Here is a 15,722-nt window from a genome sequence, read left to right on the forward strand (position 1 = left end):
CCAATTCCAAATTATAGCTGCATAATGACAAGACAATAAACTACTCTCATATTATTTAATTATAAAGAAAATCTCAGACTTGTAAAACAGGTTGAAAATTACACACAAATAAAAAAATTTGACTCTTAACCTTGTCACAAAATATTCCATATCCACTTTTTGCTGTTCTTTCGTGACGATGTGTGCAAAAAATGAATTATCTATTCAAAATTAACTTAGAAAACTTAACTGCTTTAACATCATTTTTTTAGGATGGCAATACCTGATAATAAATGTGTGTGGTCACAGCCTCTCTCAATACACCCTTAGCACTGATCTCGGGAAAGCTACTCGTTGCATTTATTTTATTAGGATAGCTTACTTCATGTTTCACTAGTATTTTCTATTTGAACAAACTGCTTTCTGTTAGCTTGTTGTAAAAATGCTGGGATTCCGGGGAACTCTGGAACATTAAAAAACTAAAGCCTTAACAGGCGTGAATAACTTTCCCACAGTCAGTGATAACGCGACTATCACGCTATCTCTCTGTACCTGGATAAGGTCTGCCGCTGCTGCCAAATGACACTGATTGAAGTCTGTCTTGGGCACAGACGTTTATATATATTGCGTCTTCTCGCCGTGGACCTCCTCCTCAGACCGCCGTTTCATTATATCATCATATTATGACTTATCCTCAGATATTTAGCGAGGTTTGTAGTGTTTCCTCTGTATTTCACTGTCTTTCCACACACAGCGTCACTGCTGTCTTTACAGCTAAAATACAGCCAGACATGACTCTTTTTGCGCTCAGCCATAGTCACTCTTCAGTCTGTAGTCTTCGTAGCGGGAAAATAAAGGGCTGCAGCGGCCGGCTCCTTCACAGAGCCGCAGTGCACACACACCTGACCCGCGGAAGGAGAAGTAGTTCCTTCCCCTAACTGGATATAATTAAACTTTTTTGGTGACAGCAAGTTACTTATGATAACAAAAACACTCACTCCAAATTACTGAGTTTAATTATCGATCTTTTTATATGAGAATCGAAGATGCTTGAAGATCGAAGTTGCTGAAGATGAATGAATAAGTATTTTCCTCTTTTGGCCTATGCACTTTAATTAAAATGCAGTAGACAATATAAAGTAAATAACTGAGGTGCCACAGCTGCGCGCGCCAAGGCAATGAGAAAACAGCTCGCGCTTTCACTCGGTACATTTTCGCGCGCGAAACGTCTCGAGCTTACTGAGGGAGACGGAAAACGTATGCTAAAGTACAGCAAATATTACATTTAACAATTACAAGTAGCGTTTCTGATTAGATGACTTGATCAATTACGATGGAATTTGGTGTAGGCCACGAGGACGTAGTTACAACAGAACCGGAGAGTGAAGAAGCAGATGAGAAGTTTTACATGAATCGGTAGCTAACAGCTTAGCATCAGCTACCGTTACCGGGCGGCTCTCTAATGTAGCAGAAGATAATTAGCAGTCTGTTTATTTACATTTACTTTATATATATATATTTATATATACTTTATATAGCAACCTACAGAATCTATAGTTAGTACAAAGTAAGCAGTCAGACATTCAAATTAAATGTTTTATATATCAGGAGCCATTTATCGGTGTTTTTGTTATTTACAGTCTGATGTTGGGTTCAGCAGGAGAACATTGTAGAGAACATTGTACTCCACCTCTTCACACTCCTCCATGGTCTTGTTCTCACTTCGGTAAACTGATTACAGTTACATTAGCATGTTAGGATATAAATGTAAAGGTTAACCAGATGGTTGAATGTGTAATAAGGTATTGGACATATTTACTTTTCTAATTCATGAAGCGTTTCTTGCCAGGAATTTCTCCAGAGATTGGTCTTTTGCCTGAGAGAGGGTTAAGGAGGCCAGCTGCTAGCAGTCAGGTAACTTGCACTTTAAAATAAAACCTTGGCATATACACTATTTGTTCAACGGATTTTGGATACCTGGTTACTAATAGGGTTGCGAAATTCTGGGAATTTTCACGGCTGGAAACTTTCCATGGGAATTAACGGGAAAATATAGAAATTAACAGGAATATATGGAAATTAATGGAATTAACTGGGAATTTACAAAGTTGCAGGTTAGCCTAGAACAGGGAACCTAAATGTAGTTGAGAAAAAATCTTGAAGTATAATCTTGGTTAAAATCAACCAGATTTACTGCAATTTCTACCCTACACATTCATCAATCCCATGCACACAGCACTTCTCCTACTGCAGGACTATTGAGGCCAAACCCCCTAATGCAGTGGTCCCCAAACCCCGGGCCGCGGACCGGTACCGGTCCGTGGACCAAATGGTACCGGGCCGCCCAAGGAACATTAAATTATTTCCATTTTATTTACTGTAGTGTATTTCTCTCGGGTTTGTGTGACTTTCCATGGACGAGAGGTTAACGGGGAGCTGAGAGACGTCACCTAAAGCCGCACCAATACCGCGCATGCGCAAAATATCATGCTATCGGGCCGGGTTTAGGTGACGTCTGGAGCTGAGCGGATGCAAGCAGCAGTGGTGTTGTAGCTTTGGTGGAGAGAGAAGGCGTGTATCGCTCTTCTCTCTGTTCACCGGTACTTTGTCATGTTTAACAGTGCTTGGTGTACGTGTATATTGTGTTTGTTCAACTCTGAAACTCTGCCGGTGTTCTGGATACCCTGAGATTGCCACCACAGCACTTAAATCCCTATTGCCATTTCCGACATCCTAACAGTGTGAAGCGGGGTTTTCTGCAGTGATGGCAACCAAAACAAAACAACGGAATAAACTGGACATAAACAACACACTTCGGGTGTCATTGTCTAGTATTACCCCAGATGGAACCGTCTCGTTACAAAGAAACAAGCTCAGGGTTCTCATTGATTTAGCGTTGTAGTGAGTTAAAAAGGCATATTTAAATACAATTAAATTAAAATTATGTCCGTCTTGGTGAGTATTTACATAAAATATTTACATATTACATAAAGTTATGTTTAAAACTCCCTTGTGCTTTGTGTAAGCTATTGTGCAACATAATTATACCATTGTTAATACACTGACTGAGCAGACATTTAGGCAATATAATTAAAAAACTGTCTAAAAAGACCATCTCCCACAATAAATCCCCCTTATTCACCCCCTCCCTCTTCCATGCTTTGACTACCACAGAATTATTGATTCCAGAATTATTGATATTAAAATATATTGTATTACTTGTGTTATAATCTTTACAGATTAGGGACAGTCCATTGACAGCCTTTTTAAGTCAGAACAACACTGTTTGCGAGAACGAGGAGTCAACAAAAATTGATCAATCAAACAGTAAGTACAGAAGCTGATGCTCACAAACACACAGAAAAAACAATTTAAAAAAAAAGTGTGTGACAGACCAATGTACTAATATAAAATACCTTGATTTCACTTAGAAGAAAATATATTATTATGATTGCATGAAGGTTCTGCAACTAGCATAGTCTAGCATAGAGTTTGATGCAGTTTATCTTTATCATGCTTATAAATTATCGTATACATTACACTTTGTAAAATGTATGTCACTTGGTAATTTAATGAAATTTCTTTACCTATTGGCTGTTTCTTGTCAATTTGATGCTATGTGTTTTGTCTTTTTTAGTTTTATTGGTAGTGATTAATTGTGTCCATACAGGGATCCCAGTGACTGTGGGAATGACTTCAAAATCTTCAAAAAACAATACAGATGCCAACCATCTTCAGCCATACCCTGTTACCTCAATTCAACATCCCAAATGTCAGTTCACAAATGGTCTGTCACAGTATGCCTGCAGTGGACCAAGTTCAGTAAGCAGTCAGAGAAGTGTAAGAAAACATGAACGGGGAATGTCTAAAATAAAAAAGGACAAAGGCAGCATTTCTAAACACAGGTGAGTAAGGTTTAACAGACAATAGTGTACTAAAATAGAGAATTAAATATCTGACAGGTAGTAAACCAGCAGTAATAGATTACTACAGGAACATCTTTAATATTTGGCAGTTTGTTTAATATGGCTGATCTTTTCTATGCTTAGGTCAAAGGAGCCAGTGCGCAGGAATTTATCTTCTAAAAGTGGTGAGATTGAAAAGAATGCTGTCTTATCTCATCTGTCCACAAGAGGTCAGCAGAGACCAGTAACAGGTGCCTCCTCCTGCACTTTTGGCAGTGTAGCACTGTTTGCGTTCATCAGTACTGTTTTTGTAACGTTATCAACAATTAGTGTCTGCCTTGAGGTATTTAACATAGAATATTTCCAAAGACAAATGAAATATTCTGAGCAGCACTGTGTTTCAGCATAGTAAATTAACTGTTTTAAGCATCCACAGATTCCCAGATCAGTGTGATATGACAATGAAATGATATGAGGTTACAAGTAAACCATAAAATGGGGCATAATTATAAGCATATGTGCTATTTGTTTACAATTTGTTTTAGGCATTTGTGGTAGAGCAATTAAAAAACCAACAAGTAGCAAACGAAAAACCTTAAGCTTTCAGAGCATCCATAAACGAAACAAATTTGGAGAGACACACCTCCATCTTGCTGTGATGAAAGGAGATCTTCAGTCTGTGAAGGACATAATTGAAGTTGGTGCCTCTGTCAATCTGGCAGATAATGCAGGTACAATTTCGAATAACACAATCCAAAAACCTGTTCTGATTGAACATTGTTTAAAGCAGGGGGTTCTGCTACAGCATGAGATTCATGCTTTTTTTCCTGTTGATCACTTGTTGTGCAATGATACAGGATTTAAGGCATACTGTGCTTATTTTAGGATGGACGCCACTTCATGAAGCAGTATTGGGCCATAATTACAAGGTTGCAGAAACCCTTATTAAAGCTGGAGCTCTAGTCAATTCTGTAGGCCTTGAAGGAATCACTCCTTTACAGGATGCAGTACACCTTGGTGACTTTAAGGTGGGTGTTTCAATAGTCTCTGGACTAGTGCTCCTGCAGTATTTTCTTTTTATTAAACTATGGTCTTTTATGAATCTAGCTTGTTCATCTGCTGTTAAAGTGGGGAGCTGATCCGTTATTGAAGAATCAGAAGGGAGACAATGCCTTTGACCTCAGTCAAGACAGCAATATAGAGAAACTGCTGAGGCAATATGCTGCTAAGGCCTGTAGAGTAAGTAATGGATAGCTTTCAACAAAAGACAGCATGCTTGGGAACATACCTAAAGCAGATAGTTTTTGTATGTTGTTACAGTTCAGTTTGCAATTTGCAAAAGGTAGTATTGACATGGCCCACTATTTAATTACTTTAGATTTAGATATGTGTGTTCATTCTAGCTAGTGAAAAGTAGACAGAAATGCTTTTTTTTCAGTGCCCTGGTACAACATTACAGAGGCCGTGGACAGCCATGTACACAGTAGTACAAAAATTGAGGGAGACAAAGTTGCAGCACAAATAGACAATACCATGAATACAAGCAATACAATAAAGTCAATACAATAATAAAGTAAAGATGAAGTAAAAACAGTAAACAGTGTTTTTTGTGTTAGCTGTTGTGTTGGTTAAACCCAGACTGGCAGTATGTATATTACTGCATTTCCAAATATATCCAGTAGATGCCAACAATGCATAACAAACGTATACGAGTGAGAGTGCAAATAAAGTTGGTCAGCAGTGTGCAACAGGGAAAAAATGGATCAGCAGAAGCAATTATCTGAAATGGATCTTTAAAGTAAGCCTCTAGTGTAAGATGTATATCTAAATCATTAGCTGTCCAACAATGACAGAAATAACAATAAAAAATTTAAGATTTAACCTGCAGTAAGTGCATTCAGTCCCTTACAGCATTTTTAAGCAATAAGGGATATGTTGCCAAATTAAATGATTATTTGATATATAATACATTTGATTTGACAAGATATTCCTTAATAAAGTGGAATCTTAATGTAATCATAATGACTATAGAGAACCAGTTTATGTAAAAGTAAACATTTTAACTGATTGGCCATTAATTGAATAGTAATGTATTAGTGCTGCCACTTGTAAGTTATGCAGTTGCTCTCTAACTCAAATGTAGCACATATGAAAGCTGCATCCAATAGTTTTTTTTTGTTTGTTTGTTTTCTGCCTGTATTCTGTACAAAAGAATATTACAGTATGGATAATCATTTAAAAGGATGTTAAATTACATCATAATCTATCTAGCAAAACAATTACTTCTTAAACAGTAAAAGAAGCTTTTATTAGCTTAATTTCTTTAGGCCTTTTCGCAGCGTAAGCTATTGTCCGAAGATTTTGGTTGAATGCCAGACTTTTCTGCTATTTCTTCCAAAAGATCTATCAATAACTCTGCAGTAGTTCTAGGCCTGTTTCCTTATTCCATCAAGGCAGATCTTTGCATTCTGGGATAGTTTCCACAAAGCAGAATTTGTAAGTTAGCCATATACCACGATGAATAAAAATCTGGATCTTTCATTTTAGATGAAAAGATATAAATATGTTAAAGAGAACATTCTTATCAGTTGTACTGTTATTTACATGCAAACTAGCCTGGGAAATTGCAGGTTAAATTGTCCCTGAGCATGTTTTTATTTGTTATTTATTGAAGGAGCACATAATAAAATCATTTAATCACATGGTACATTTGATGTATTAAATCCAATTTATAAACTTTCTAATTATAGAGGCATTCATAGCATGTTACATTGAGAAAATATGGACTTATTTATACTAATTAAGTAAAAGTCTAATCCCTCATTCCTCAGGGCAATGATTTTATGCTTACATTACATTTTTTTATATATGGGTCCACATCTTGATGACTAAGACACTTTTTGTCTTTGTCTCTTTATCATCTGTATGTATTTACACATTTTTAGCATGACTGATACATTTTTCCGCACTCCATCATCGCTATTCTTTTAGCTGTTTATGCCCAACATTTTAGGAAAAGCTATAATGCATGTAGAAATGTATTATCAAACAAAGTGCTTTAAATCAATACAGTACAGTTTGGTTTTCCTTCTCACCATCAGAAATGGTGAGAATCACCTGGATGCAGAATATATATAATAGATGTAGAATAAATATATCCTTTGTTGCAGAATTGAGTGGGACACGTGTCAAGAGACTATAGCCTTTATACAACAAACCTTTGGCTATGTAGTATGTCTGGATTGAAAAACAATATTAAAACATACCAGAAATTATATGAACATGAAATGTTTCTAATAGACATTAGATCTGCAAATGTTTATTTTTTTCATTCCGTTGCTAGTCACTGAAATTAGGGACATATTGAGACAGATCATATTGAGTTGTATGTAATATTAACTGATGAGACTAAAATATGCATATTTTGACACTCCTCAAATTACACTGCATCCAGTTTGATTTTCTTTAAATACATGCTCCCACCACTCTGTAATTCACCCCAGTAGTCAGCTTTCAATGAAAGTGAGCCTGTAGAGCAGATTGTTTCTTGCCATGCCTGGTTTTGTGCACTAAGGTATTATTTAGCTTGGACTGCTGCCATTTGATCCATAGATCAGCTGTTTATCTTTATTTGTCTAGGCAAACAGATGTGCTAGCCTGCCATGCCCATGTTTAGCTCAGTTGAGGCTATAAACTGTTCTGTAATGGAGCATTGGAAAATGTGTTTGAAAGGCTGTCTGTGTTAAGTGAAGTAACTTCCGTGTCCGTGTAACTTTACCTTTGTCCATGTTCAATTGCTATCTTACTATATACAGTAATCACTACAGATGAGTTTCTTAGATATGTAATGATATTACAAACAATAGTACTTTATTAGGTTAGATATTAGATACAATGCACTTGTTGATGGTTTGCAAAGTTTCACTATATGATTATTATTTAATAGATAATTATTTCATATAAATGCAGTTGAAAATAGGAAAAAAGAAGTGCTATGAAAATTAGTGCCCTAACAAATTTAATCAAATTTAGCATTTCTGCTTTTTTCAAACATTGGCACAGGATTGTCTCCTTATGATTTTTTTTGTGACACTCAGAAAACAAGACAAAAAGAACAGAAGACCAGTGAAGCTGAAGTTAGTTTAGCTATTTGTCCAAACACAGAGGATACCACGAAAGAATATGACACAAGTCATGAAGGTATACTTGACTATATACACGATCAATCCACGAGCAATAAACATTGAATTAGGTGACTGCTTTCTAACCATTATATTGTTACATATTGCAAAAGGGTGTTTGTCACCTTACTGTACTGTTTTCTTATTTTTTAGTAAAATCATCAGCCCAAATGTTGCCCCAAATAAGAGACCCAACAAAAGTCTCTTTAGCTGTTCAAGAGCGAGAGTCTCTAGGATCTGACACCAAATCTTGCCCAGACAGTGATCCTGGCAGTGATATCACTGTGGATTACACCAAGACTCCACCATCACCTGAAAACTGGGCTTTAAATGCTACTCAGGATTACTGTGGAGTCACAGACCGTTAGTATGAGAGCTGTCTCTGCAGTGTTTGCATTTGTAGTTTAACTTTTTCAAGTGTTTTGATTCATGTTTATGATACTGTGCAGTTGTTCATTTCAGGGTTAAGGTTATAACATTATCATTTAGGGGGGAAAGAAGTATAACATCACAGTTAACAGAATATGGTTATGCATTTTTGTTAGCTTTGTTATTTGCTGGATTCAGTGTTAGCTGCTACTTCATATGATGCATCTTTATTTGGCACTTTTGTATCTACTAGTTTCAAAATATATTATCAGTGTTCAGTGTAATTGTGTATTTATTTATTTATTTTTCAGTTCACTTTATGAAAAAATAACAGTTGTGGCCATCTTAGCTCCCTTTAAGTAGTCTACATTTTTTACAATCTGGAAAGCTGCCACAATCAAATACCCATACTCTAATTTTATCTAAGTCATTAGAATGCAATTTTTAGGAACATATTTTGTTATATTAGCACACTTCTTCAAACTCCTTATTTTTATTTGGGTTTTATTTGAATATGTTCATGATTTTAGGAGTAGTTGGTGAAACTATAATGGAAAATGACACCACCATAAATGAGGAGCTTATTGTAAATCAGGTAATGTCCAGATTGATAATATTAACACAAATAAACCAGACCAGTTTGTTTTTCAAATTATTTACTTTAATAGTTTAATTTGTACATCTTTATCTCAGAGTTTGGTTTCAGGTGCAAATGAAATAAAACTAAATCAGTGGAAAGATTTGTGCAAGGAGACCACTGATGATACTGTCTTGGGTGTTTCTGAAGGCGATATTGTGGAGGAGAGCAATTCTGGAGTCGCCAAAAAAAGGATGCGAAGAATGACAATGGCGAGCGATCAAAAATTCTTAGATTACTTGCTCAACTTTGATCTGAACAGTGTCTCTGTTGTAAACACTGAAATTGGAAGTATGAAAAATGGAGTTACTACACTGAACAAAAATGTATGTAAGACTCTCTCTTCAAATCCTACTCTGTGTGAAGATACATATCTCTCACATGCTCCAAGTAACTTTGATCAGGAATGTAGTATTCCTGTACTAACATCCTGCCAAATTGGAGTAAGTGAATCATGTGCAGATAAGCAATCTTTACCATCAGAAGAATCTTCTGAATCGATCGCATCTCAGTCTCTACTTATCGGGTTAATTCATGACCATACCTACAGTCCTCAACCTCAGGTGGGTTTAATGATGATAGGGCAGTTAAAACCAACCACTGAGCAGCTAAAACTTGTTCATTCAATTAATCAAAAACAAAAAGAAACATTTTTGCCACTACCCAACTTTGACAGTAACACTGTTGCCTCAAAATGGTTTAAAAGCAGTACATACACTCTAAACTGTGTTGAAAATGGAGAAGTGATTGTAGGATCCAAAGGAAACATATTCACTGAAGTGTTCCCTGCAGATCATTGTCAGAATAATGACTCAGATGAATCCATCAAACAACCACAGAAAAAAAAGGATGATGAAGTAACCCTGGTTTCATTTTGTCATCGTCCAGTCAGTTCTGCAGACATTCAGGGCATTATATGCAATGAGAGAACCTGTGCTAGCACATCAGTGTCAAAAGTACTTGACATCACCACTCTAGCTGGTACCCTAGAATTGGAAGCTAGCCCTTTATGTGAGGAAAAACAACTTATATATAGCACGCCAAGCAGTAAAAAGCCAAAAGATATTGAAATCAATATTGATAGTAGTAGAAGGATTCCCCCAGATGCTAATATTCTTACAGTCTCATTAGCTTCAGTTTGTGCCAAAGATGGTAATACTGCTGTTGAAAATGATGATGTTAAAAGTTCTGCAGATTCAGACTGCGCTATGATTGAAGAGACGGAACAGTTAGAAATCACCTACAAGGATAGAGAGGACATGATATTTCAAACAAGGTTAAATCCTGCCCCAGTAATAAGCACTTATGAGGGAGAAAATCAGGACAAGCAGCACGACTCATGTGAAATGGGTAAAGAGCATAGCAGTGGAGAACCAACAGAGAGCACAACTGATCCATTGAACACAGAGAGCTCTGTCAGCATGTTGACAGATTTGTCCCAGAAGGCCTTATGTATACTTCCAACACCAGATAACAATCAGTGTACAGAGAGTGCAGGACAAGTTGCTCTTCATAAAGTTGTGGAAAATGAAGAAGCCTCATATGCTGTTAAAATGAGCCAGCGCAAAAAGAAGCAATCGAAACATAAACTCGAGACAACGACTATCCTCACTGACATGCTTAATGCAGGTATTTCAAACAGGATTCATTTAACATTGGATATTTGTCCTTGATAAAAATCTGTAATTTATTTCTCATAATAAGGATGCTAAATCCAAGCACACTACTTGAAAGATACAGCACCTGTATTTTGCCACTATATATTTATTCACATCTGTAATCTTCCTGAATAGTTACAAAGCCAGCTAAAATCTGTAAGTGGAGAAACATTCACAGAAAGAATTTTTGGGGAGAGACTCTACTCCATCATGCCTGCAAGAGAGGAAACCTACCAGAGGTTAAAAGGCTCATTAAAGCCGGAATAAACTTTAATATTGCTGACAATGCAGGTTAGCTTAAAGCTAGGGATCTAACACAACACAAACAGAGCTTGAAAATGTGTGTGTAATAATGATGTTTTGTAATAATAATGTTGCATTGTCAGGATGGACAGCTCTACATGAGGCCTGTGTTAAAGGTTATCCAGATGTAGTGAAGGAACTTTTGCGTGTAGGTGCAAATGTTACTAGCAGGGGACCAGAAGGATTCACTCCTCTCCATGATGCTGTTGTGTCGGGTGAATATGAGGTAAAGAAATTTTGTTAAATCTCGAGTACATGGCCAGTATTGAATATTTTACAATAATTTATATTGCAGAAGAATATTCAGTTTGTCCTCTGCTTGGTGTTTAGTAAAGACTAATTTTCATTCATAAACACACATATTCCTTTATGAAAACCCTTTTTACCCTTGGACCTGGCGTAAAGGTGACTGCCTAGACAAACAGTAAAACTCAATGTTTATCCATAGGTCGTGTTGCTTCTTCTTCAGTATGGCTCAAATCCTCATGATAAGAATTCACACGGACAGAGTGCACTGGACCTTGCAAAACATGAAATCATCAAAGAGCTGCTATTGACATTCAGAGAACCTCCTGTTGTATCTGGGAAACCAAATGAATCTTTTAAACAAGATTCTGAAATTTCACAAGGTAATATATACTATAAAATATTCTGGAGATTTATGGAGCAGAGAAGGGCAGGATATTTTAGACCTTCTGTGTTCAATTAGTTTTACACAACTACATTTAATTTTTATCTGAATGCTTTTTCAGATAATCAAGTTCACAGACAACCCAGACAACCAACTTCCTCTTACAGGAGAGATGATAAGAGGAACACTGCAGGAAGCAGTGCTGGTCCTGCAAATAATTCTGTATGTAAAATGTATTAATAACAGCTACAATAATTCAAATTATTATAATGATTTAATCATTAATTGATTTATCAATTTTAATAATTTTTAGGTTGGTCAGCTACAAGCCACAAAGGCAACACCCATAGAGGTGGTATCGAAGCAGACAGGTATCATTCAGCGCTGATGAAGAAACTTTTTTTCACACATTGAAATGTAAAAAATGTTTAACACCTCTGTTGGTATTGACCACAGATAAATAATTATTTAATTATGATTATGATTCTTATACATACAGCATTGGGAACTACAGAATAGAGGGAAGTAAAGACATCACTCTTCCTTTTAATTAATATGCATGCAGAGGATGTTTGTTTTTTCTGTATGCTGTTGCTGGTGTCTGACTGCTTTTGCCTTTCAAACGTAATTTCATTCCACAAATATACAGTGTTGTCTTCAGCTGAAATTTTCACCATTAGTCCTTGACAGTTCCAGTGTCAGTTTAAAGACTCCTGCAAGCAACTGTGCAGTTTCACGATGTTTACTTTGGACATGGAGATGCATGTGAATTAAATTTGCGTTGTAGCACCCTGATTTAGTCCACATGCCCTTGAAGCCCAGTTCTATCAGATTGAGCATTTCATTCTTACCCTTATCCCCTTACAGTTCCAGCTTTTTTCTTTTATTATTAAAGTCATATTATTGTGTAACTACCGTAAACTTAATAAAAGACAAATATGAAGAATGTAGGAATGTGTGCACATTTATAATTGTGATGTTAATGTTAAATTTACAATTTTTTAAATTTTTTTTATTACAGGAGCATTAAGAAATGAAACTCTTATGCGCATCACTTCCATCCGACTGATTACTACGGAAGAGTTCCTGCCATCTTACATGATGGACAGATATTGGGATTCATTCATGAACAATGATGACTGGGTCTTTTAAATGCTTGTTAGTTTATAAAGTTTATAATAACATAAAGTTTTTTTTGATATGCAATATATTTGTTTAAAAAAGTCTATTAACACTTTTTTTGGAATGTAATGAAAGAGATTTGATAATTAAACTGGTTTTGAATGACAACCCCTACTGACTGAATGCGTTTGGATTGATTTTTTTCATAATAATTGTTATTTCAGTAGTTTATTCTATTATTGAGCAATTTTACCTTTATTAATACCATTTTTAGAAAGAGCTCAGTCATTGTACAGTATAGTAACAGCAGTTGTGTTTTGTGGGCGTGGCTTATGCTTGTATTCGCTCACCGCAGCCCCGCCCCTTCTTTAAGTCTGGGAGAAAAGCGCCAGGGGCTTTTACTTACCGCTGTGCTTCACAATAGGAGAGGCGAGTAGAGATCTCACACTGACTCACTTCAACCCGTAAGTATTCCTGATTTATTAACATGAAAACTTGTCACAGATGCGAGGAGCCCTGTAAGATGGTGCAGTGCTATTTGCTACCTAATGCAGCATGTTTAGGGAGCTGCTGCGCGACTTCTCTTTCTGATTCTCATCCTAATGCGGACTGTTTCAGTAAATATTATGGGACTTCAATTCTGTTAATAATGCTCGTGTTTTAGGTTAACCCTTAACAAGTGGCAAAGCCTATATTAAGTGGACAGGCTGGCACAAGACTGTTATTCCTCAGTTCAAGACGCTTTTTGATGGAACGCTACAGAAAAGAAGTGACACCGCAAGTGTGCAAGGTGAGTTTCACACGCAAGGTGAGTTTCACACGCAAGGTGAGTTTCACACGCAAGGTGATCATCTTAACTAGTGTTATTTAGTACAGCAGGTTTCACGACTATATGGAAAAGCTGTTTGCTGAGAAATATAGAGCAAAATAACAGCACTTATTACATTCTTTTCTGGTGGAGAATTTTCAGAGCCAAATTCTATTATTTTATCTATAAGTTGGAGGTTTCGACTCAGCAACTTTACATAATTAGGAAACAACAATTATAGACAGCGTTTTGACGTTTTTTTTGTTTGTGCATCCTTTTACTCTCATCAATTTGAACTTTTTTGACCTTTTTGATAACTAATATATCAAGTATAAGTGCTATTCTTAAGCAAGTTGTGCGTGAGAATAGAGACGTGTGGTTCAATTTTTCTCATTTTCTTTTTTTTATTTGCCCACAGAATGAAAGGGAGATGTGCTGCTTTACATAAGCTAAGGCACAAACTCTACTTGCTCTTTGTGTCATTGTCCATTGTGTGTGTGCTGAAGCTTGTCTACGTAAAGGTCTCGTTGAAAAAAAGATTCTACATTGAGCCCTATGGAATTACAGTAGGATCATCCAATTCTCAGTCTAACAAAGATGCCATTGACTGCACTGCCATTTATCAGCTGGATCCAGTAGAAATTGGCAAGTCTTTGGAGATAAGGCACAGAGACATTGTGGATTTGGATGATGAGAGTGTTGTGTCCTTTACTGAAGATTGTCCAAAATACCTATCTGCAAGAGGTTACAATGGCATCTCCGTGACGGACGAGGAGCGTGGCTTTCCATTAGCCTACTCTTTAGTAGTGCATAAGAACATGCCCATGGTAGAGAGGATTATCAGAGCCATCTATGCACCAAACAACATTTACTGCATTCATTATGATCAGAAGTCCTCAAAATCCTTTATCGCAGGAGTGAAAAACCTGGCCAAATGTTTTCCAAACATAATTATTGCCTCTAAACTCGAATCAGTGCAGTATGCACACATCACAAGACTCAATGCAGATCTCAATTGCCTGTCAGACCTAATGAGGTCAGAGGTCAAATGGAAGTATGCTATCAATCTGTGTGGGCAAGACTTCCCACTTAAGTCTAATTATGAGCTGGTGAAGGAACTGAAAAAACTAGACGGCGCAAACATGTTAGAGTCAAGCCGACCAAGTGAGCTAAAGAAACAACGCTTCAGCTTTCAACATGAACTGAAAGATGTCCCATATGAGTACCAGAAATTACCCATTAGAACTACACTATCTAAAAGCCCACCACCACATGGTATTGAAATGTTTATTGGAAGTGCCTACTTTGTCCTTTTGCGTGATTTTGTCCAGTATGTTCAGACTAGCCAGCTGGCAGAAGACTTCTTAGAATGGTCCTCTGACACCTACTCTCCAGATGAGCACTTTTGGGCAACACTAGTACGAGTGCCAGGTGTGCCAGGAGAGATCTCAAGGGCAGAGCCTGATGTGACTGATTTAAAGAGTAAAACTCGGCTGGTAAAATGGAACTATTTGGAAGGGTCTTTGTACCCTCCCTGTACAGGAAAACATATGCGTAGTGTTTGCATTTATGGTGCTGCAGAACTCAGGTGGCTCTTGAACTATGGCCACTGGTTTGCAAACAAGTTTGATCCCAAAGTTGACCCTGTCCTCATTCAATGTCTTGAGGAAAAACTTGAAGAGAGTAAAATTCAACATCGTTTGAACACAGTCTCTTAAAAAGTGGTAGAGATTGAAGACCTTTATTTATGACCTAGTTCATGGACCCAGAGGGGTTTATACTTTTGTACTTGTTTTCTAACTAAAACTGTCTTGCACCTATTATAAAGCAAACATAGTATGTTTTGTGTAGGACTTTGTTTCATATGCTAGTGAAATGTTTAATGCAATACAAGCTCGAAAATATTCAATGCATTTTGCCATTAAAATCAAACCAAAACGTATGACAATGGCCTTTTTAAAGTGCCTTTCAGCTCCCAGATAGAGATAGTCTCTATTGTTGCCTTACTAAAGACCTATGAAAGGTCTTATTAGAAAGCACAGAATACCAAATATTCTACCTCAGTTGTCTTTATTAGAATTTATTATTAAAGAAAGGCTTCAATAAAAGTATCTCATTTATATATTAAA

The 15,722-nt window shown here is 36.7% G+C and overlaps 2 protein-coding genes across 8 annotated transcripts; both read left to right on the forward strand.

Annotated features, from left to right (window-relative positions):
- The first annotated feature begins 842 nt into the window (after window positions 1–842).
- Window positions 843–12,937, forward strand: ankrd31 (ankyrin repeat domain 31). 7 transcript variants are annotated; one of them, XM_027145585.2, is made up of 19 exons: window positions 843–1,063; window positions 1,620–1,705; window positions 1,829–1,893; window positions 3,219–3,306; window positions 3,650–3,884; window positions 4,029–4,135; window positions 4,430–4,615; window positions 4,770–4,912; window positions 4,992–5,123; window positions 7,982–8,084; window positions 8,219–8,428; window positions 8,965–9,029; window positions 9,128–10,700; window positions 10,865–11,020; window positions 11,116–11,258; window positions 11,481–11,661; window positions 11,785–11,885; window positions 11,977–12,034; window positions 12,685–12,935. In XM_027145585.2, the coding sequence occupies exons 1-19, from the start codon at window positions 1,056–1,058 to the stop codon at window positions 12,813–12,815; spliced, it is 3,771 nt and encodes a 1,256-aa protein (XP_027001386.2). In that variant the 5' UTR covers window positions 843–1,055; the 3' UTR covers window positions 12,816–12,935. The 7 variants fall into 7 exon arrangements, with proteins under 7 accessions (XP_027001386.2, XP_047673947.1, XP_027001384.2 ...); XM_027145583.2 differs by lacking the exon at window positions 843–1,063 and adding an exon at window positions 1,115–1,395 and having other exon boundaries at window positions 12,685–12,934; XM_047817990.1 differs by lacking the exon at window positions 843–1,063 and adding an exon at window positions 1,116–1,246.
- Window positions 12,938–13,142: 205 nt separating this feature from the next.
- Window positions 13,143–15,722, forward strand: gcnt4a (glucosaminyl (N-acetyl) transferase 4a). The gene is made up of 3 exons (XM_027145582.2): window positions 13,143–13,249; window positions 13,450–13,575; window positions 14,012–15,722. The coding sequence occupies exon 3, from the start codon at window positions 14,013–14,015 to the stop codon at window positions 15,309–15,311; it is 1,299 nt and encodes a 432-aa protein (XP_027001383.1). The 5' UTR covers window positions 13,143–13,249; window positions 13,450–13,575; window position 14,012; the 3' UTR covers window positions 15,312–15,722.

The sequence above is a fragment of the Tachysurus fulvidraco genome, chromosome 9 (genome assembly GCF_022655615.1).
Source record: "Tachysurus fulvidraco isolate hzauxx_2018 chromosome 9, HZAU_PFXX_2.0, whole genome shotgun sequence".
Classification (NCBI taxonomy): domain Eukaryota; kingdom Metazoa; phylum Chordata; class Actinopteri; order Siluriformes; family Bagridae; genus Tachysurus; species Tachysurus fulvidraco.